Genomic DNA, 21,971 nt, shown 5'->3' with positions numbered 1-21,971 from the left:
CACCAAGTCACAGCGCAGAGGCGATGCTTACATCTGAGCGAACTCTGAGCGTATGTGTTTGCATAATCAGGGTGGGAAGGTTGCAAGATAAATTTAAAAACAAGATAAGTCATTATTATTTTGATGTTACACTCGATAATGCTTATTCGACTCCCCCCCCCATGGAGATATATATACATACACACACACACACACACACACACACACACATATATATGGGCCAGACAAAAGCACATTGGCTTCCTTGTGTCACCTGACATCCGCTGAGTGTGGAAGCTGCAGTACCTCCTTTGAGCCAGCTGTATTGGTGGCACCCAAGTGCAAGAAAGAGAACAAGCCAGTGGCTCCCTCTACTGGTGAACTGCCACGGCAGCACAGGCTTAGATCAGGCTTGGTCTCTGGTTCGAGACCCAAACCCTCTACGTCACCAAGGAATGCGTGGCTGCTTACAACAGAGTAGCAAATACACTGGTACCTTGGTTCTCAAACATAATCCGTTCCAGAAGTCCATTCGACTTCTGAAACGTTCAAAAACCAAGGCGCGGCTTCTGATTGGCACAGGCGCCCCGGAAACAATAGCTGACAGCCGCATCGGACGTTCAGCTTCTAAAAAACGTTCAAAAACTGGAACACTTTCTTCCGGGGTTTCGGCGTTCAGGAGCCGAAATGTTTGTGTACCAAGGCATGCAAGAATCAAGGTTCCATTATAATACAATAATTCATGTTTCCAAATTATCAAAAGTGTTCTCCTTGACTGTAACAAAGCCTTGGCACATGTATATAAATGCCTGCTAAATGCCTTTAGACATGTAATGAATAATTTATTTTAGCAGCCTAAAAGTGCATTATCGGGGCTGTCACATAAATGTGAAACTCACACCTGTCACCTGCAGGAGGTATAATAAAAATAAGAATAATGTAATTATTTGTACTCCACCCATCTGACTGGGTTGCCCCAACCACTCTGGACGGCTCCCAACAGATATAAAAAGATATTAAGCATCAAACATTTAAAACTTCCATATATGGGGGTTCAAGTCCCCTCGCTTCTGAGTGCAACAAAGCCACTTTTTAAAAGAATTTTTGCAGTTAGGAAAGTGATGAGAAAATGCATAGAAAAACGTTGGATGAACAAATGATGAGTGGGAAGCATATCAGGATCGACGTTCAGTAAAGATAATGCTTGGTCCGACCTCCACATAAGCATCCTACAAGCAAATCAGGATGAAGGCTCAATAAACAGGTGCCCAGATGAGCCCTGTGACCCTCCAGACATTTCTGGACTACAAATCCCATCGTCCCTGACCATTGGCTGTGCTAGCTGGGACTGGTGGGAGCTGGAGTCCCAACAAAATCTGGAAGGCTATTGGTTCCCAACTCGAGGGCTAAATTGTGCATTCTGGTTCAAATGATGTCTCTCTTCAGCTCTCGGTTGCCCATCAACAACACACAGACCTTCCCACAAATAGCACGGGGGTCAAAAGGTGCTTTAGAGTCATGTAGGGCAGCAGAGAAGCTGTATATATAGACCCCAGGATGAGTTACACACAGACACACACACCATTCCTTTTTTTAATACAAACAATTTCTTTACTCCCACGATGGTTCCAGGGGCAATAATTTTAGCGTTCGGCTCCTTTTATGGCGAAAAGCTCTCTTCCAATCCCCAACCTCGTTTATTAACGGGGAGTTTATTTTAGTCTTGACAAGATGGCAACGTTTACTCCCGCAACGCCTAGTTCATCTTCCTCCGTTTGACACTTTCTGTGCAAGAGGGGCTGGATGCCGAATCCAATTCCATCGACTAGACACACGCACCCCAGGGCTACGATCCACAGGAGACGGTCTTCAGCGGGAAAACCTCGAATAAATAAGCAGAGGATTCTGGCGGTGCAGTATCTGAAGAATTTCATCAGGGATCTTCAGCTGTCCAAGCCAAATAAATAGAGAAATAAAAATAATAATACCGCCGTCATTCAGTGAAGTTTGATTCATTCACTTAAAACAATGAATCATGTCAGATTACAAGGCTGAATGTAAACATCTGACCAGAGGCAGGGCCCAAAGGAGACATGTTTGACTGTCTGCCAAGGTCCCACACCTAGGAACAGGAAGAGAAATTTGATTCGGTTCATATCGAAAGGCAAACGTACCTGATTTGCACTTTACAAAACAATACGAGAACAGAAACACAGCCATCCCTCGAAATTTGCACTTCTCTGAATTTCACAACACAGATCTGGACAAGTAATGTGTACAAAATTCACATACTAAAGTGTGCATGTAAATGCATATATTTGTGAAAATAACATATGAACATTGTATTGCATTAGGCAAAATTGCATATAAAAAAGTGTATATTAAGAAGAAATTGCCTTCAAATGTTGATGAATCTTCATGAGGACTTAAAAAAATATGTATCCCAAACTGAACTTTAGACTGGAAAAGGGAGACACTGAGAGGAACCAAAATGGATATATTTGCCCATCCCTACTTACACCCAGTTTCGAAACTTCCCTATACAGGGCTGCCGTCAGATGGCTCAGGGGTTAGAGAACTCCATAACCTTCAACATTTCTCAGACAAAAATAGGGACATCCTACCATACCCTCCAACATTTCACCAATGAAATTAGGGACGCCCTAAGGAAAAGTGGGATGTTTTGGGATCAATTCAGAAACCAGGACAGCTTCTGTGAATCCAGGGCTGTCTCTGGAAAATAGGGTCTGGCAGGGTCAGTGGTGGCTGGCCGAGTAGGGTAAATGGGGCCTTGCCCCACCACCCTCTACCTGCCCTCTGTCAGCCCCCACTGGGCTGCCTCCTTACTTACAATCAGTACGGTGGTAGAGTTGGCTGCCAGCTTCCTTCACCTGCATCTCATTGTTGCCCCTTGTAGAACTTATCAGAGAGGAGGAGGAGGAGGAGGATGGGGACAAAACTAGACTGACCATCTCTGCCTGCCATTGCCTCTGGCTCCATCTACTGGTGGCTCCCTATCTTCTGCCCTCCTTGACCTAATGGGTACCAGCCACCCCTAGTAGGGGGCATGGCTGGGGAAGGGGTCTGGCCTAAGGAGAGGGCCAAACAGGTCGTCCACCACCGATGTACTATAAAATCTAAATAATAAAACACAAGAGCAAGAATTTCAAAAATCAAATGAAACAATCTGTTAGAAGACGACATTGCACTGGCTGTACTTCTGTTTATTTTCTATGCTTCAGATGCAAATCCCGGCCTGTATCTAACTTAACTTGCACTCTGAGTAGACCCAATGGAAATAATGAACCTAAGCCATGCCTATTAACTTCAGCAGGCCTACTCTGTGTAGGTCTAGGATTGGCTACAACCCCTTACATTTAACATGATCAGATTGGAGAGAATAAATGCTTCACCTCCTGGCTCATAATCTGATATCCTAGAATCAGGCAGACCAGGCAAAAGTCTAGTTTGGGTCTGATACCTAAGATATAGAAGGGTATACAATTTACAAATTATTATTGTAACTATAAGTAGCATGGATATCACTACAGACATATTAATGCAATATACCCAACAATGATAGGGTCTGAATTTATTTTTTCTTGTACACCCCTTTTCATAGAATTGTGGAGTTGGAAGAGACCCTGAGGGTCATATGGTCTAGTCCAGGGGTCAGCAAACTTTTTCAGCAGGGGGCCAGTCCACTGTACCTCAGACATTGTGGGGGGCTGGACTATATTCTGAAAAAAAAGAATGAACAAATTCCTATGCCCCACAAATAACCCAGAGATGCATTTTAAATAAAAGGACACATTCTACTCATGTAAAAACATGCTGATTCCTGGATTGTCCACAAGCCGGATTTAGAAAGCGATTGGACTGGATCCGCCCCCTGGACCTTAGTTTGCCTACCCATGGTCTAGTCCAAACCCCTGCAATGGGGGGATTCAAAGATACAGAAATCCCGGCAGATGGTCATCTAACCTAAGTTGACAGCTATGAGCTTTACTGAGTATATAATTAAAGAGACCACTGAACTTGGGCTCTGACATACCATGCATTACCAAAGGGTTATGGAAAGAAGCCCTGGAGAAAGCAAGATAAAGGCCAAACTGAATGTGCCGTTTTTGGAGTCTTGCTTCAACACCTGTGGATATCTGTTGTCCTGGGGAGACCTTGCCATCTAGTGGCAGGTGTGGAGAGCTGCAGGCAAAAAGCCCGTTGAAGCAATTTTCTCCTCTCCGAGCCAAATTACAAGAATGAAGGAAGGACGACATCAGGGAAGGAAAAAGGAGAAGTGGGCGTTGCATTTTTAAATGGGCATTTCTGTGCAACTATAGAAAAGCAAGGAATTTGATACCGGATGCAAAATTCAACACACACATACCCAAATTCCACCTCTGGTTTTTTGTTTTAAGTTTCTAGACCTTATGCTTGTCAAGATTTACCTGAACGAAACTGCCCTGGGAACATGACTGGAGAGTAGTGCAAAAAGACATAAGAAACTACTTGTGGACAATGTTAGGTGAAATTTCTGCTTGGAGTTGATGAACTCTACAATATGCTGAACTCAATTCGTGTGCCCCCTCCCCAATATTTTTTATTGTTTTTCATTGCTGAATGGATGTTTGCTGTGTAAGCCTGTATAGATCCATATAGGTCCATTTGCTGAATTTGCATAAGGGATGCAGGCCACAAACAAGGCCTAATGATTAGAGATAGATAAATATCGACAGATAGCACAGAACACAACAGTGCCCACTAGAGGTTAACTATTGTATTGCTTCTCTGAGTCACATCGTAGCTGTCTTGCCCCATCAATCATCATCATAGCCAGGGTTCTCTGCGTGAACTAATGATTAACAGGGAGATGTATAAATAAATCAGAAGATGTGCGCTCAAGATTCAGGTCAAACAAAACGAAGGACTTCTTCAAAGAGCACCTACAGTAGTTAAGCTGTGAAGTTTGCTCCACCAAGAGGAATACGAGTATGGGTAGCTTTAAAAAGGGGTTTGACAAATTCATGGCCGATCAAGCTGACAGGGGCCACCGGCTGGGATGGCTCCATTCTGCATCCATTGCTTCCAAATATCAGTTGCTAGGAATGACAAGCAAGCAAAGTTGCTGTCGCTCTCAGGTCCAAGGAACTCAGCGTGGTGTCTGGGGGTCTCCCCTTTCTCATTTATTCCCCACAACAACTCTGTGAGGTAGGTTAGGTTGATTTGGGGGCCATTTGACAACTTTTTTAAAATGTGCCGCCAGACCAAAATACGAGATACTCCTCATTTAGAGCTGTAAATAAGAGATCTGATAAAAGACAAGTGTGGCTTTGTTTGCTTTTAGATAACTGATATAGATTTTCTCATTTTAGAGTGTTAACAAATATTGATTGAAATATATCGGTTCTGATGATGGCCCAAGATTAGGAGCGCCTCCTCTCAGAACAGCTGATTATGTCACCAAACTACTCACGCTTTGGGGCGGGGGGGGGGAGCTTTATTTTCTTTTTGAGTGTCATCATCATCGTCATCATGTTATTGCTAACCTAGGGACCTCAAATGCTGGACTCTGGACCCCTGGCTGTACGAGGGGGGAAGGAACCCCTGCCATCCAAAGGCTGCAGCCCTTTGTAGGGAACCTTCTGAAGGTCACCTGTCAGTGGTGGGCGGGGCCAAAGGCAAAGTGGGTGGGGCAGCAGACATGAGTCTTACCTTTGTACTGTAGGCCACTCACCACCACAACACCCCACCCCAGAAAACAGGCTCCTCGTCCTAATGAAGCCCTTATGACATGGGTAGGCAAACTAAGGCCCGGGGGCCAAATCCGGCCCAATCGCCTTCTAAATCTGGGAATCAGCGTGTTTTTACATGAGTAGAATGTGTCCTTTTATTTAAAATGCATCTCTGGGTTATTTGTGGGGCATAGGAATTCATTTATTACCCCCCCCAAAAAAAATAGTCCGCCGCCCCCCATAAGGTCTGAGGGACAATGGACTGGCTCCCTGCCGAAAAGGTTTGCGGACCCCTGCCTTAAAACAATGCCGATGGAACTTAAACAAACAAAAAAGGTCTGCAAAGTGAACTCTGGGTTTTCTGAGTGGGTCTCCTTTGTCCTCCCCCCACTCCCCCACCAAAGAAACCTACTTCATAATGGCAACTGAAGGGGGAGATGTTAATTAGTTCATGGTTAGGCCTCCTGGCAAGCAAATAAGGGATTTGTTCTTTTGCTCTGCCAGAAAGACTTTGCCCCCACCCTCCTGTCCAACAGATGCCGAGTTGCCTCTTTAAAGTCTCCCCGCAAGGTGACTAATTCCAGAGTGTTAGTAGTGCGTTTGTTATGGGAGGGGGAATAAGGAAAAAGAAAGGAGTGCAAGCATCTCATAGCTCACTTGGTAGAGTGCGAGACTCTTAATTTCAGGGCCATGGTTCGAGTCCCATGGGCAAAAGATTCCTGCCTTGCAAAGGGTTGGACTAGATGACCCCATGGTCCCATCCAACTCTACAATTCCATCAATCTATGACAGAACATTCAAGGTGGCACAAACTGCAGCCCAACAGATGGCTGTGCCCAAATCAACCTCTTTGTCTTTTCCTGTACCGCACAGCACATTTCCCCTTCCAAGCTGGGCAACCCAGAATGCTGCTTCAGACAATTCTGGGTGCCACATCAGAAAATAATAATTTTTTTAAATGATATTATTGAGATGGCGAAGGTGCAGAAAATAGGCAATCAGGATGCTATTGAAGCATCTCCCATATTTGCAGGGGTGGGGGCTTATAATATGTGGGTCTCTGAGGGAGCAAGCCGGGTAAGGGGAGACATGATTGAAGCGCCTATGTGATGGAGAAATTGGACTGAGTTTTTCCCTTTTCCTGTCGAGCGGAGGCTGGTTTGTTTGGCAAATGGGGCACTGCCTCACCAACCTTAGTCTGCCCTCAGCCAGCCCCACCTGCTTTCCTTCTTTCTTGTGACCAGTCCAGGAAAGTGGCCCCACCTGCCTCAGTCTCAGTGTTGCCCCTTGTAGAATTCAGCAGGAAGGAGGAGGATGGGGACAAATGTAGCATCAGCTCTGCTTGCCATTGTCTCTGGCGCCACCTACTGTTGGGCTCCATGCTGTCCGCCCCATCAGACCCAATGGGCACCAGCCACCACTTTCCGTATTTCATTCAGTGGAGCTGAAAGGAGCTGATTCACTGCAGACAAGAGGAAAGACTCGCTCCCGCACAGCACATTGTTAACCCTGCCAGCCATCAATTTAGGGGGCTTTAAAAGGGGATTAGACAAATTCACAGAGGATAAGGAACAATGGCTACTAATCATGACGGCTATATTACCTCCAGGATCAGAGGGGGGCCGAGCCTTTGAATTACAAGTTGCTGGGGATCACAAGCAAGAGAGGGTTATGGCACCCATGTTCTGCTTGCATAGAAAAAGAACTGAGGAGTTGGAAGGGACCCCAAGGGTCATCTAGTCCAAACCCCTGCAATGCAGGAATCTCAGCTAAAGCATCCCTGACAGATGACCGCCCAACCTCTGCTTAAAAACCTCCAAGGAAGGCCGGCCACAGATGCTGATGTTTTCAAAGCGCAACCTCTCGTTCTGGAGCAGATTTAGGTTCCAAGGAAGGAAGCCAGACGGGTCACACTGAGGATCAGCCTGCAGAGGAAATGGGGAGCAATTGTCAAATGTGCAGAAATGTAATTTGAATTTGCATCCAAGAGCACATAATGCAGAATGCAAAATGGCCTCAGTTTCCCTGGGTCCTAGGTTCTTCCATTTAAAAGATCTCGAAAAACAAGTGGTGGGGGCAGGAATCTCTGCCCAAAATGCCAAAGAGCTGCTGCCATTCTGGCCTATACTAGCCAACGATCTGACTCAAACTTCCTATGTTCAGAAGCGTGCCTTGCAGCTGCTGCTGCTGCTGCTGCTTCCCCCAACTCTGGCAGGAAGTGGCTGAATTAAGCTTCTGTTGGGGCCCAAACCACGTGGTCCAACCCCCCCACCCCGCCAAGAGTCTTGTATCTTAAAGCCACAGAGGTCTTTTTTTAAAAAATTGGCATTCGATCACATGGTATAAGCTTGTTTCCAGTCTCCTGCTTAGGCAATGCTGGGACCATGAGGATTAAAACTCAGATCCAGCACTTGGCGAGAGTCTGCCTTTCATTTGTGCATTTCACTATGTAGAGAGAAGAACTCCCTGTGGGGTGTTGGTAGCAGAGATTATGCCCTTCCAAATCCCAGTTTCTCCCAATCCACTGTGAGCAGGGTCTCTGATTTTTTATTTATTAAAAAAGCTACAAAGAAACCGACCAACCATCTCTTATTCCAGGATAATAGCCTGTTGGATATCTGCCTGAAGTGATGCAGTGAAAAGCATGCTGTATTTTTTGCAGTTTGTGTTTTTATGTTGTAACCGCCCTGAGACCTGCGGGTATAGGGCAGTACATATACATAATTAATTAATTAATTAATTAATTGGATTATAGGCGCCTCTGCAGAACAAAAAGGGGCATCTTTCTCAAGAATAAATGCAGATATAGTTAAGATAAGCAATTGTTGCTTTGGGGCATTGCTCTAATCTTCATTTTTAAACCACAATCTGCTTAGAGTTGAAATCAGAGTACCTTGTTAGCTGATAGTGAAGGGGATTAAGGGAAGTTTATCCGGAGTCAATAATCAGGATTAAAAACAATACCATGATGTGTATCCAAACCAAGGCAAAGGGTGACAACATCCCAAACACAACAAAACCCCTCCCCAGAACCAGATGAATCACAGTACTAGAAGCGCCAGGGTTATACATGCTGACCCTTCCCCTTTTAAAAAATAAGTACTGTATCTCACTTCTTCCTCATCACTCTGGAGTTTTGCCCTCTCCAGATTTGGAAATCATATTTAAATCGGACAAACATGCCTGTTGCAGAATGGCAGAAGAAGGATGCAATGAGACTTTGCAATTGGATTGGGGTAGAAATGGAGTGATGGGGAGGGGTGTTTGTTTGTTTTGCAGAAATAGCCCCCCACCCCACTTAACTGGAAAGCTCCACAAGGCTCCTCCTTTAACCAAAGTGGCTTCAGTTTTGTGTGTATACGTCACATATACACAGACAGACAAAATTTGTGTATACATTAGAAAGCATACGTTCTTCCAAAATGTCTGTACACAGACAAAATGATTCAGCACATATCATTATCATCACCAACACACACACACAAGAACTAACTTAGTTGGTCTTTAAGGTGCTACTGGAAGGAATTTTTTTATTTTGACACACACACAATTCATATATATACATGATGTAGTTGATGCAATGAAAAATGTATCCATCTGCCTGAAATGACATCCATATTTGTGCCTATCTGGACTAGCATATTTGTATACATGTATATATTTTATCGAGTGAAATAAGCAAGCATGCGTCTGTGTACAGAGACTCACAGTGCATTTTTTGGGCCGTAGTAAACTGAGTTTCATTCATGGTTGTTGAAATTTCATACATACTTTTATCAATATATTGCATCATAAATAATGGCTTGCACCCAACTAAGTTCTACTTTGAGTAAACCCATGGAAATCAACGAACGCAAGTGAATCATGCCTCTTCATTTTAATGGGTTTACTCTGAGTAGGACTGGCATTGGATACAAACATTGGATCACACGCACTTGCACTTCATTATTCCATTTTTGTTCCAACAGGCTTTTCCAAATGAGCTTTTGCCCATGAGTGTCTGTTTTGTATCCTTCTTATTTTGTTTTATTATTATTAACATCTATTTATATGGCTCTGTGCACAATAAAAAAAGCAATTCCTCTCCAAATCTTGTATAATCTAACACCATTTAAACGCATCTGCCTTTCCCCTGCTGTTTCTGTTCTTTATTGTACATCGCCTTGAGACAATTGTGTAGAAGGCCATGAATAGATTAATAATAATAAAATAATAAATCTTTTGATATGTAAGAAAAAAATGTTTCTGTGTCTAAATCTCTCTCTCTCACACACACACACATATACAATTTGTGGTTCAGAACTACCCCTGCTGCTATTCATGACCTGACATTCACGTGGACGCCTTAACAGCATCCATACGATGCCAGTCAGGTCACAAGCATTAACCTAATAAACAAATGAAGCCATTAAACTAAGATTAACCTGACGGAAGCTAATCCACCCGCCCCTCCTCTCTTCCAACAAGGCACGCGGAGAGATAGAAATCAAAGCGACTGACAAAGCGGAATTTTCAAACCATTGTGGCAAAGCAGACAGAAATTGGTGTGTGTGTGTGACAACCGGGCACACCCTTTTGATAAGAGAATAGATTGAGGAGTGGGCGGAGGGGGGTGGGGGAGAAAACATGTCTCCAGACAGGAGATCTGAAAGGGGGGTGCACTGGGGTGGGGCAAGCTGGGGGGGGATGGATGTGGTATCAAAGAGAGAGGCGAGCGTCCAGCCGGTCAGCCCTGGGGGTGGTCAGGCAGGGCAGCTGGGCAAGCGCTGGCTGGAGAGGGAGAGCGACGTGCTGGCCCTTTAAGGGGGCGGGGTGGGGGGCGGGGGGGGAGCGGGGAGACGGAGCCAGCGCAGCAGCAGCAGCAGCAGCCCCGGGAGCAGCAGCGGGACAAAGGGCCGAGGCGAAAGCGGATCGGAACCCGGACTGGACCTGCTTGGCTTAAGGAACTCCTGAAGCGGAGTGAAGCAATCGCGCCCGGAGGGAGGATCGGCGGGGCGGAGGGAGGGAGAGAGTCGAAACCGGTTTCCAGTTTTGCAAACAAAGAGGAGGAGGAGAGAAAGAAAGGCGGAGTTCGGGATTCCGGTTCTGGTTCGGCGCCGAGTTATTGCCCTTGTGTGTGCAAGAAGAGGCCAGATCCAGACCCCGTCGCACGTGGCGCAGGGAACGAGGAGCAGCGATCCATCAAACCAAACCAAATAAAAGACCCCCCGGTTCCTTCCCTGGGTTCGGACTGCACGTGGCGCTAGTCCTCTTGAGGCTCGGTTGTGAGCAGACTTTGCATCGAGCTCTCTCTCTCTCTCTCTCTCTCTCTCTCTTTCTGCCTGCCCCTCCCTCGGTTTTTGGCTCAGCCGTGTGTGGGGTTTGGGTGGGGAAGCCCAATCCGGTGCTGGGGCTACTTCTGCCCTCTGGATCCAACCCGGGGGTCCCCACCACGTGGCGTCGGGGAAGGAAAAGAAGACAAAAGGAAGACTCGCCAAGGCAGGAAGCGGAGTCAGCGATTCCGTGTGTGTGTGCGGTTGATCCGCGCTCTTTTTCCTTCGCGCGCTCCGGTTCCGGTCCGGTTCGGATGGCGGCGCCTTGCAGCCCAGAGAGCGGCCCCCCGGCGGCTGCGGGGACGGGGCCCCGGGTGTATTTCCAAAGCCCCCCGGCGGGAGAACCGGCCGCAGAGGAAGAGGAGGGCCCGGTCCGGCGCCAGGGGCGGGTGACGGTGAAATACGATCGCAAAGAGCTCCGAAAGAGGCTCCACTTGGAAGAATGGATCTTGGAACAGCTGACGGTCCTCTATGACTGCCAGGTAAAAACTCCGAAATCCTCCTCTCGCACTTGGGTTTCCCTACAATCCCTTAAAATTTAGCCTCCTTCCATCATTCAGGTGCTAGATCGCGGCCCCTATAACCCAGACCCACGTTATGTCATCCCCTTAATGTGTGTGGAGCCTGTTACATGAATTTCAACTGCCCACCCAATGAATCTTGTTCCTACAGTTGCAGGCTTTGTGCTACTCCCACTCCACAAAAATTACTTGTAATAATTTCTTTTTTAAGGTCTCTGCCCCCAGGAACTTGCTCAATCTTGAGGAAGGAAAAGGTTTACGGACCCCAAAGTATACCCTATGCCCCAAGACCATCTTGATCTGGAGGGCAGGCCTCCTGGTCACATAAACATAACCTTTACAATAATATTATTTCCCATCACAGCAGTACAAAGAAAGTGGTGGATAACAAAGAGAAATGAATGAGACGCTGTCTAGAAATGCAGGCTTGACTTTCAATTCGATGCCCCTGCCACCTCCCAAAAAAGTCCCTGAAAACCCCAACCCTTTTATGTTGGTGTCCCCCAAATCCACTCTTCCGGAGACTTGAATGTCTCCAGCTCCTCCACCCTGTTACATCCTCCTTATAACCCAGATTAGATCCTAGATCAGCTCACGCAGCCTCCTCCCACCCCACCTTGTCTCCCCATATATGCTGCCCCATTGCCCTCCATTGCAGCCCGGGTTCAGGGAGTGGCTACCCAGGCACTCCCACCCCCCTTTCCTGGTTCTTTTGTCATCAGGTATTGTGCAGGCTCTGAAAAGGGACATTGAGGACTAGTGACCCGCAGAGTGGGGGACTCACTCCTTGGCAAATTCCACCCACTGAATTTAGGGACCATTTCTAACCCAACATACACCCCGTATGCAGCCCCTGCCCCCATCCCAAGCTTCAGGCGGCAGCCCCAAGAACAAACGCCCTTAGTTTTTGGAAGGCCCCCCATTTCCACTGAGTGGGCCTGATGCCACCCCTCCCATTTTTATTCCTCCCCAAGCCCACACTTGGGTGCTTGTTCCCCCCCTCAGAACCACAGACAAATTTGTAGTTTCAAGGCCTGCTCCTCTCCAGAGAAAATGGTTTCCACAGACCAGAAGAAAACTCTTTCCCCAGCCCCCCAAACCCAACTTTTATTCATTTATATTTTTAATTTAAAAGGGCATTATCTAGCGATTTTTGGCTCATCAGGGCATCTTGTGTTCACTCAACCACCCACCTCCCCTTATCTCCGCTGGGCATTTGACCCTGTGCCAGTTTTCCTCTTTCCGCTTGCCAAATTTTGGAGCGTATGCTTCAGAAGTGACCACATGCCCAACAATATGCTTCACCCTCTCCCTCCCGCCCCAAGATTCTCTTGTTGTTCTTCTTCTCTACTCTAAAGACTGGAGAGATGGTGATGCCAGGATCCCTGCTTTTATTCCCCACCCCCTCCAACTAACAGTGAAGGTCACTTAAGGTCAGAGGTACTCAAAGGCCTTCATGGGGCCTGTGTTCGAATCCTCCTTTTCCCCAACCCCTCTTGAAAAAGAGCAAGGGGAGGGAATTACCGGCTCCTGATTTTGCAGCATTGTGGGTGGGTGGAAGGATTGTGCCGTGGGGAGTGGGGAGTGGCGTTCCCCACCCTCTCTGCTGTGCATGTTATGCTGTTCTGGGTTTGGAAGTGTGGCCTTAGGCCGCAAATGCAGCTGTCTCTTGAGAGGAGCAGCTGTCTTTTAAGATATGGCTTTTCTTTTTCTTTCTTTAACGCTGCAAGATGCTTGTTGCCAGAAACCTTAAGGGAAAAATGGGTGGGTGAGATTGAAACCAAGCGGGGGGGGGGGTTGATGGTGCTAACCCTGCCCCCCCCACGGACTTGTGGCCAAGGTAGCATTCGAACGCGAGACCAGTGCCTAATTTTTTTTACTGTCCAGGCCGCAGCGGCAGGATCAACTTTCTGTCTGCCCTCTCCTTGTGTGTGTGCCTGCACACACACACACACACACCGCCTGCCAAATGTCATCTGGCAGCTGGCCAGCCCGCTTACTGGGGTGGGGGGGATTTAGCTGGCCATATGGGGCTTGCGTCTGAGTAGGCTAATGGGGCAGTAAGTAGCTAGTCGAGAGGGTCCGAAGAGGAGCCGCTGGGTCCTTGCAAAACAAAACACACACTAGTTGATTCACAAATGCCAGGGGGAGTGTGTGCGTGACCCAGTTACCTTTGGCCTTGTTCTGCGGCTGAGAACGTACCTCAGCTGCTTGAATTCTCCTCTGCATCCCTCAATGACTCCCTTGTTACCAGGCTGCGCCTTTCGGCTGGAGGTACCAGTCAGGGCAAGTCCTGCGCGGATTTAGCAGGGAGCTTAAAGGAGCTTAGGGTTGCAGCCAACGCAGCCCTGCTCAGAGTAGACTCGCTGAAATTATTATTTATAAGATTTATATATCGCCCTGCATCAGGAGGTCTCAGGGCGCTTCACAATATTAACATGAATGGACTTGCATTGCTCAGTTCCTTTTATCTGTTTCAATAGGTCTGCTCTATAGTAGGATTAACCCCACTTACAACCCTTAATCTGCAACCCCTAGCCCCACTTACCTGGGAGAAAGCCCCACTTAATTATTATTATTAGTACTACTATTATTATTAATCAATTACATTTGTATACCACCCTGTACTCAGGTCTCTGGGCCGTTACAATATAACATTACAATATAAAAACACAAAATAAATAATAAAAACAAACAATCCCCTATATTGGGGTTGTACCCCAACACATTTTAAAAGGGCATTGGATGTCAGTCAGCCAAAGGCCTGGTTAAAGTGGAAAGTTTTCTCTGGCTGCCTAAAAGTGTATAATGAAGGTGCCAGTGGGGCTTGCTTCTGAGTAGACTTGGTTAGGAGCCGGCTGCTGGGGTCTCCAGCTGTTTTTGGACTACAGTTCCCATCATCCCTGGCCACTGGTCCTGCTAGCTAAGGATGATGGGAGTTGTAGTCCAAAAACAGCTGGAGGCCCCCATTTGGGAAACCCAGGGCTAGATGATCCTCAGGGTCCCTTCCCATTCTCTGATGCTATGAGTAGCATGTACGTGAAGCATTCCAAGCATGTGGTTCCTCCCCCCCCCCCCGGAATCCTGGGAACTGTAGTTTGATACAGGTACTGAGAATTGCAGCTCTGTGGCGGAGAAACTACATTTCCCAGGATTCTTTGGAGGAAACCATGACAGTTAAAGTGATACAAAGATGCTTTGAAGGTGTGGTTGCGGATGCCAAACTCTTCTAAGACGGTGCCTACCACCCATATTTTGTTTTCCTTCAGAAATGACTTCTAAAACTTTCAAAACTGCTGTCCAATAAATAAATGTTTTACACAACAGGTTGTGGATCCCCCCCCCCCACTTACTCTGATGAACTGACTAAAAGTCCTCTCAGAGAGGCTTCTCTGCTACCCTGAGGCCTGGGGAATTAAGATCTGCCTCCAGTTTCCCACAGATTGCCTATAACTCCCTCTAATAACAAATTCTGGCTAGTGAGGAAAAAAGACAAGGGTTTTGGGGGAACCTCAAGGTTTCCAAAAGTACAAAGAGAAATTGTGGGGAACCTAAGACATCACCCCACCCACCTCCCCAAGCAATCCCAGAGTTCCTGTTGGCATGGAGTATCCTGAAAAGGGCATGGCTGGCTGGCTGGCCGGCCATGTTTTGTTACCACTCTTGAGTACCTCTTGAGTGCTAAGCACTGTACACAGGACCAAAGCCTGGTGTAGAAGGGCAGCAGAATTAGATGGTTTGAGAACATTTTCTGCCTTGATGATGTGCATCGAAAGGGGTATGTGGAGGAGGGCATTCCCACCTCCTTTTTCAGTGCCAGTGTGGGATTAGGCCACAGACCAGCATCCTCCTGACCTAGAAGGTTCAACTGTTCAACTTTTAAAACAGTTGAAGCCAGGAAAGGAGAGAATGACAATGATTAATCAGGTGCCCACCCACCCACCCCCAGCACAACCTTCCCAGTTGGGGACTGGGGTGGAAGCCTTAACATTGTAGCTGTTTGAGGGGGTGTGGGAATGCCTGCCCCCAAATGAGCTGAACCCCAAAGGGGGGGTGTACACACACAAACAAAACTTGTAGCAGATGAGTGTGGCAGGATTCTAGTCCTGGGAAGTCTGGAAACAAAATCCTCGCTGACATCCCTCTCTTTGAGAAGGCAGAGAAAAAACAACTTCTTACACCCAACTGGTCCTCAAATTGCCTCCATCTATGGGGCAGGGAGATTACTAGACTTACCTTTTACTAGACACCTTAAAAAGGTAAAGGGACCCCTGACCATTAGGTCCAGTCGTGACCGACTCTGGGGTTGCGGTGCTCATCTCGCTTTATTGGCCGAGGGAGCCAGCGTACAGCTTCCGGGTCATGTGGCCAGCATGACGAAGCCGCTTCTGGCAAACCAGAGCAACGCACAGAAACGCCATTTACCTTCCCGCCAGAGGGGTACCTATTTATCTATTTGCACTTTGACGTGCTTTTGAACTGCTAGGTTGGCAGGAGCAGGGACTGAGCAACGGGAGCTCACCCCGTCGCGGGGATTCAAACCACTGACCTTCTGATCAGCAAGTCCTAGGCTCTGTGGTTTAACACACAGCGCCACCCGCGTCTCTACTAGACACCTTACCAATGCTGAAATTATATGGAGAGGTAGGTAGAGGGTGAAGGACCCCCCCCACACACACACATAGCAGCCTAAAAGGGGTCATGTTGTTCCTGTAATCTGAATGCTGCAACTCTGCCCTTTATTATACAATTTGAGTTCATTTGAAGAGTTCATTTGAATCTCGCACTCTCAGCCTGCCCCCCCGCCCCCCGCCAATCCACTGCCCTGGGTAAGGTTTTTACATGCAAAACTCCTTTCATTCTCCAGTTACACTCACACACACACACCTTCAAACAATAAAATGACTGGATTCCTGGCAGGTTCTTCTCTTTGTCTTCTTGTAGGAAGAGGAGATTCCGGAGTTAGAAATAGATGTTGACGAACTCCTGGACATGGAGAGTGATGAGTCTCGGAGCGCCCGAGTGAAGGTAGGAGCTGTGAAAGCTAGGTTGAAAAGGGGGAGGGTGTCCCTTCCTTCTCCACAGCCCCCCCCCCTAGAAAAGGAGGGATTGAGAGGAGGGGGCCCCCGTGCGCCGCCTGGGAAGACCAGATGCTGTTTTCGCACGATGGCAGCCAAGCAGTGGGTGGGCTGTTCTGGTCAGCAATCTGGAGACCATACGTATCTGGCAATATTTCTTTATATATAAATAAAAAGAGTGGCCTTCTGTTGCTGCCATAAACACTCAGGATTTGGCTAGAGATTAAGGGTGGGTTTTAGACTGGGATTTCTATTTTTGGAATGTGTCAGAAATGGGGAACCTACAGATGTCACCAGGCTTCCTTTAGCCCCGCTTAGCATCACCAGTGGGTTTGGGGGTGATGGCAGTACAGCGACTTATTTGGGGGGGGCATGGGTCCCCCACACCTGCTCTACCACCAAGCTGTGGGTCTTCCCCTAAAAATTTAAGATCTAAGTCCTCATGGTTCTCAAAATAGGAACACTGGAATCTGGTTCATGTGGAGTCAGACTATTAGTCTATCTAGGTCAGTACAGCCAACACTGGCTGGCAGCTGCTCTTCAGGGTTTCAGATGGGGCTTTCTCCCAGCCCTGCCATTAGGGATTGAACCTGGGACCTTCTGCATGGAACAGAGATGCTCTACCACGGAGCTGTGGCCTGTCCCTCAATGAGATCTGGATGGACAGGGCTTCCTGCTTGTCCAAACCTTTGGCATCTAAATTTATCTTTTCTTTTTCCAAAAAAACAGGAGCTCCTGGTTGACTGTTACAAACCCACAGAGGTGAGTGCTTGCCTGCCTGCCCTGAGTCCACCCCCATCCCGCTTTTCCCATGACCCCTTAAATGCTCCCACATCCTTCCCTTCAAGAAGCCCCCCATGTCCCAGCCCTCCCCTTCGCAGCTGCTTTCTTGGCAGATCAGGAGAGCAGCAGCAGCTGCCTCTGCCCAGCGCCAGCTCCCAATCTTCTCCTGTTCCTTCCTTCTCTCACAGCAGGGAAGAGAGTCCCCTCCCATTCCGGCACCTGTTAGGGGAGGGGCCGCTCAGCTGTCTCCCCTCCTCACCCTCCCTTTTCCCCTGGCAGAGAGGCTGGGAGATTTCAGGGAAGGATCTCAACCGTCACTGAAAGCTGCTGGTTTCATCACAGAACGGGAGGCGTTGCTTGCGTTTGTCGTTTCTGCCCCCCGGGGTAGAAGTAGGCAAGAACTGTCTTGCTGGATCAGGCAGCTCAAGGGTGAGGAACCACAGGCCGTGCTGCCTGGCCCGCCGAGGCCTCTTTGTCTGGCCCTTGGGACGCTCCCCAGGCCCTGCACTGGCTTGGCTCCCCCTTCCAGCTCTTCCGCCTGGCTGGAACAGAGATCATGCCTCTTGCTTGCCTGGCCGCAGAGAGCTGTCCTGGTAGGAGGCTCTGAGTTTCGTGGGGCTGGGCTCTGCAAAGAAAGAGTGTCTGTTGCCCCATCCACGCATGGGCATGTGGCCCCCAGAAGGCGACTCCCTAGGAAATCAGCCTCAGGGCTGGGAAAGTTTTCCCCATCCCTGGCCTAGATTCCAGTGCAGTTCCTAGATTTCCAGCAAGTTAAGAAGCTGGCAAGCCAGGGCAGGAAGGCAGTCTCTCCCTGCCCATTTGTTGCCTGAGTTTGTAACATTCCAGTGTACTGCATCTGAAGCTGGAGGCTCTAGAGCCCTTAAAGCGAACAGCAATGAGCAAAGAATCACTTTGCTGTGAATTATAGTGGTGCAGCAATGAAACTGCCGGCACATTTGCAAAGCTTACCAGGGGCCAGTATGGTTTCAAATTGGATGGGGGAGCGTGTGTTGAGATTGCTGCATTGGGGGGGGGGGGGTTGGACTGGATGACCCTCGGGTTCCCAACTCTACAACTCCCCTCCCTGCTAGTTTTTATCAGCCGAGGGAGGCACGGGTTCAGGGCGCAAGTGGTCGCCCTGACCAACCCAAACGCCTTGTCCACATCTGAGCCTTACTGACTGAAACTCCTCCAACACAACAGGACCAGGCAGCGCTCTGGGCACCCCATGAGATTTCATCTGCTTTAAGATCTCGGTGGATGCCAGTGATTCTCAAAATGCTTTGCCAACAAGTCTGTAAGAGTCCCCTGCACCACCTGGAAAAGTTCTGCCAGATGGCACAATGAGGATGCAATGGAGGCAGCCACGTATGCCTTCTTTGTTGCCTCCACTGCCACTAGGCAGGCTCAAGTATGAGCCCTCGCCAGTGTTTGATCTGAATCCTTCCATGCAGATACCCCTAGAAGTTCACCAGCAGGATGCAAAGATGTCTGCCAGACTTTGTTCGTCCCCGGTGCCTGCATTTCAGGGGTAGACTGCCTCTGTTTGTGGAGGTTCTGCTTGGATGTAATAACACATTTAAAGCAGAGAGGAACTCCTCTCTTTTTTAATCTGAGGGCCACATTGCAGGCTGTACCTCAGGTTAAGAACTTTGCTTTAGGATGAGAACAGAACTCACACGGCGGCAGCTGGAGGCCTCAGGTTAAGAAGTTTCAGGTTAAGAACAGACCTCCAGAACAAATTAAGTTCTTAACCTGAAGCACCACTTTAGCTAATGGGGCCTCCTGCCACCACGCTGCTGGAGCACGATTTCTGTTCTCATCCTGAAGCAGAGTTCTTAACCAGAGGTACTATTTCTGGGTTAGCGGAGTCTGTAACCTGAAGCGTATGTAACCTGAAGCGTATGTAACCCAGGGTTTCACTGTATAAGCAGAGCCAGAAGCAAAAATGGACAGGGCAACAGATGTGTACATTCCAGCCACATAAGACCAAGCAAGCAAGAAGCATTATCACAGTTCCAAGTTTCCTCACCCGCATTAAAACCTTCTGGGCTAATGGGTATCATGTGATGCAAGTTCCAAAAGTTAATGATGCACTGAATTATTGGGGGGTGGAGTTAAAATACGCGGCCAGCTCGAGTCTACAGTTGTGTACACACTGTATGTTTAAAGCACCCAATTCCTCCCCCCGCCCAAAAAAAGGAACTCTGGGCACTGTAGTTTACCCCACACTGAGCTACAATTCCCAGCACCCTAAGCAAACTAGAGTTCCCAGGATTCTTTCCCCCCTGTATGTACGCAACCTAAAAGGGCAGATTAGAGAGCCGGTGCCTATGCCTTCTGCGCTGACTCTGGGTTCCTCGCTAACGCCCCACCCTTCTCTCCCCGGCCTCCTGTCGCCCACCAGGTTTTCGTTGCCGACTTGTTAGACAAGATCCGTGGGATGCAGAAGCTCAGCACTCCACAGAAGAAGTGACTTGCCACTGGTGTGATGATCTCCCATCGCTGCCCTCCTTCCTCTTTGGAGAGTTTGTCATTGAGACTCTGGCTGCTGGCTGGGTTGGAGAGGGAGAAGGGAGCTTTTCAGGGGTCCAGTGGAGAACCAGCTACTGCCCTTATAAGAGAAGACCTTCCCTTTTCGGTGGGATTGCCTTGATAATCAAAACCATCTGGACACCTTTTTAGCAATACCAAGCTGCTCCTTCCTGTCAGTCACCCTCCTCCACCCGTGAGTGTCAGAGGAGGGGAAGAGGAACGTCTGTTTTCCAGGGGAAGAGAAAGAGGGGTAGGATCCTGAGAAATCTTTTTCTTTTTTTTTAGAACGTTTGGGTTGGTGTTTTTTTTTTAATTATTTGCGTTTTTATATAAATTTAATAAAAATGCTTTGAGAACAAGGGTCTGGTTTCTGCTTTACGGGACGGAAGTGTGCGCCAGGGCAGACGAGTATTTGCGTACGTGTATTTTAACAAAACCTTTTCACTTTTAAAAAGAGAAAGCAGGGTTATGCAAGCAAGTAGCGTGGTAGGTCTTGTGGGGTGAGAACCTGGGTTCAGATACTTACTTGACCAGGAAAATTAATGTGCAACCTTGGCCAAATTATTTCACCTTAGCCTACAGCAGGCATAGGCAAACTCGGCCCTCCAGATGTTTTGGGGCTACAACTCCCATCATCCCTAGCTAACGGGACCAGTGGTCAGGGATGATGGGAGTCGTAGTCCCAAAATATCTGTGGAGGGCCGAGTTTGCCTATGCCTGGCCTACAGTCTACCTCACAGGGTGGCTTTTAGGATGAAATAGGAGGGTGAGGAGGGGAGAGAAAAGAGGGCCGCAGCCGCTGTCTTTAGTAAAATAGGCTATAAAAATGAATACCTGCTGCTTGCTTATTACCAGTACTAGTAAAAACTGAAGTGTTTTGGAGTTGGTTTGCTGGTGAATTGGGAGGACATTTGTGTCACTCCCTGGCCAAGTATGTAGGACTCGAGTGGGGGAGAATCCAGGTCCAACTCCCTTCTTGGGCAGAGAACACAATAGGTGACCATGGGCAAGTCACTTGCTCGGCCTATAACCTATCTTGCAAGGCCATTGTTGGGCAAGGGCAGGGTGGAGAGTGCTACGGAGGCTCCCTTTTGCTCACTGAATGTGAATGAAATAATACCCACTTCTAGCTTATCATTGTCACCCATACTAGTGAAAAACAGAAGTGTTTTGGAGATTTTTGGACCAGCTAGGCTGGTGAATTGGAAATGAAAAGGAGATTTTGCTCCCCGCTCCCCAGTTGGCCTTCTTCCCCTTCCTCACTGCCTGCAGCAAGTATTTTCAACCAAGTGCATCTGCAGACCAGGCCAAGTGCAGAGTTACAGGTCCCCCCGTTAGCAACGCTGTCCCTGGTGGGGACGCAGGCGGAGCCTCCCCCTCCCCTTCACTTGTGGCGGGGCTGAACTCAGCAAGGAAAGAATGTCTTCTGGGGCCTGGAACTAATCGGGCTTCGTGTTTCCTGCCTGAAGTCACCAGGCAAGTTTTGTGTGTGTGTGTTTTGCAAAATGGCCTGCCCTGGCCTCTGGAGCTGGCCCCGGCCTGATTTTTCCACGTGGCTCTTCTTTCCAAACCAAGATGCCTAAGAGGGGTTGGCACTGGCCCCAGAGGGGAGGGAAAGGAACAGGGAAAGCAGGCACCAGAGCCACAGCCTTGCCACAAAACACTACGTGGTTCCCAGACTGGGCAGGGCAGGGCGAGAGAGATGCTGTCTCGAGGGTGGAGCAGTCCTCCTGGCATCTTGAAAGGCTCCCTTTGGCTCTCTGCCGCAAAGGGCGTGGTTGCCTTTAAAGCAGGTGCCTCATTTCCTGCAGCTGGAAGAAAGCCAGAGTTCGCTTTCTGCCAGCAAGCACAACCTCCCCAGTTTGAAGAAAGAGGCTAAGTCAGGGCTGGGGGGAGCTGTGGTCCTCCAGCTCTCCTTAGGCCCCAACAACCCCATGGCCAGGGATGATGGGAAAGATCCAAGAACATCTGGAGGGTCCGGCAGGTTCCTCACCCACAAGCAAACCCACTTTCTCACTGTGGCCTTGGCAG

The 21,971-nt window shown here is 48.3% G+C and overlaps 1 protein-coding gene and 1 long non-coding RNA gene across 2 annotated transcripts; one reads left to right on the top strand and one right to left on the bottom strand.

The window, feature by feature from the left end:
* Positions 1-1,932: 1,932 nt before the first annotated feature.
* LOC308575032 lies at positions 1,933-11,309 on the bottom strand. Its single transcript, XR_014002677.1, has 3 exons — positions 11,186-11,309; positions 7,512-7,636; positions 1,933-2,101 (listed from the first exon to the last, which is right to left on the bottom strand). It is a non-coding gene; the product is annotated as an uncharacterized lncRNA (long non-coding RNA).
* On the top strand, positions 10,571-20,299 carry PPP1R14B (protein phosphatase 1 regulatory inhibitor subunit 14B). The gene is made up of 4 exons (XM_081173419.1): positions 10,571-11,505; positions 16,489-16,572; positions 17,352-17,384; positions 19,813-20,299. Exons 1-4 carry the CDS (start codon positions 11,278-11,280, stop codon positions 19,879-19,881), a joined length of 414 nt encoding a protein of 137 aa, XP_081029545.1. The 5' UTR covers positions 10,571-11,277; the 3' UTR covers positions 19,882-20,299.
* Positions 20,300-21,971: the final 1,672 nt, after the last annotated feature.

Source organism: Podarcis bocagei (assembly GCF_964188305.1).
Source record: "Podarcis bocagei genome assembly, chromosome: 16".
NCBI lineage: Eukaryota > Metazoa > Chordata > Lepidosauria > Squamata > Lacertidae > Podarcis > Podarcis bocagei.
The sequence above is the reverse complement of the archived record's forward strand: the minus strand, read 5'-3'. Positions and strand labels throughout refer to the sequence as shown.

Coding starts and splice junctions, on each gene's coding strand:
- PPP1R14B (XM_081173419.1), top strand. CDS start 11,278: ATGGCGGCGCCTTGCAGCCCAGAGAGCGGCCCCCCGGCGGCTGCGGGG. Junction 11,506..16,488: donor CGGTCCTCTATGACTGCCAG/GTAAAAACTCCG, acceptor GTCTTCTTGTAG/GAAGAGGAGATTCCGGAGTT. Junction 16,573..17,351: donor CTCGGAGCGCCCGAGTGAAG/GTAGGAGCTGTG, acceptor CCAAAAAAACAG/GAGCTCCTGGTTGACTGTTA.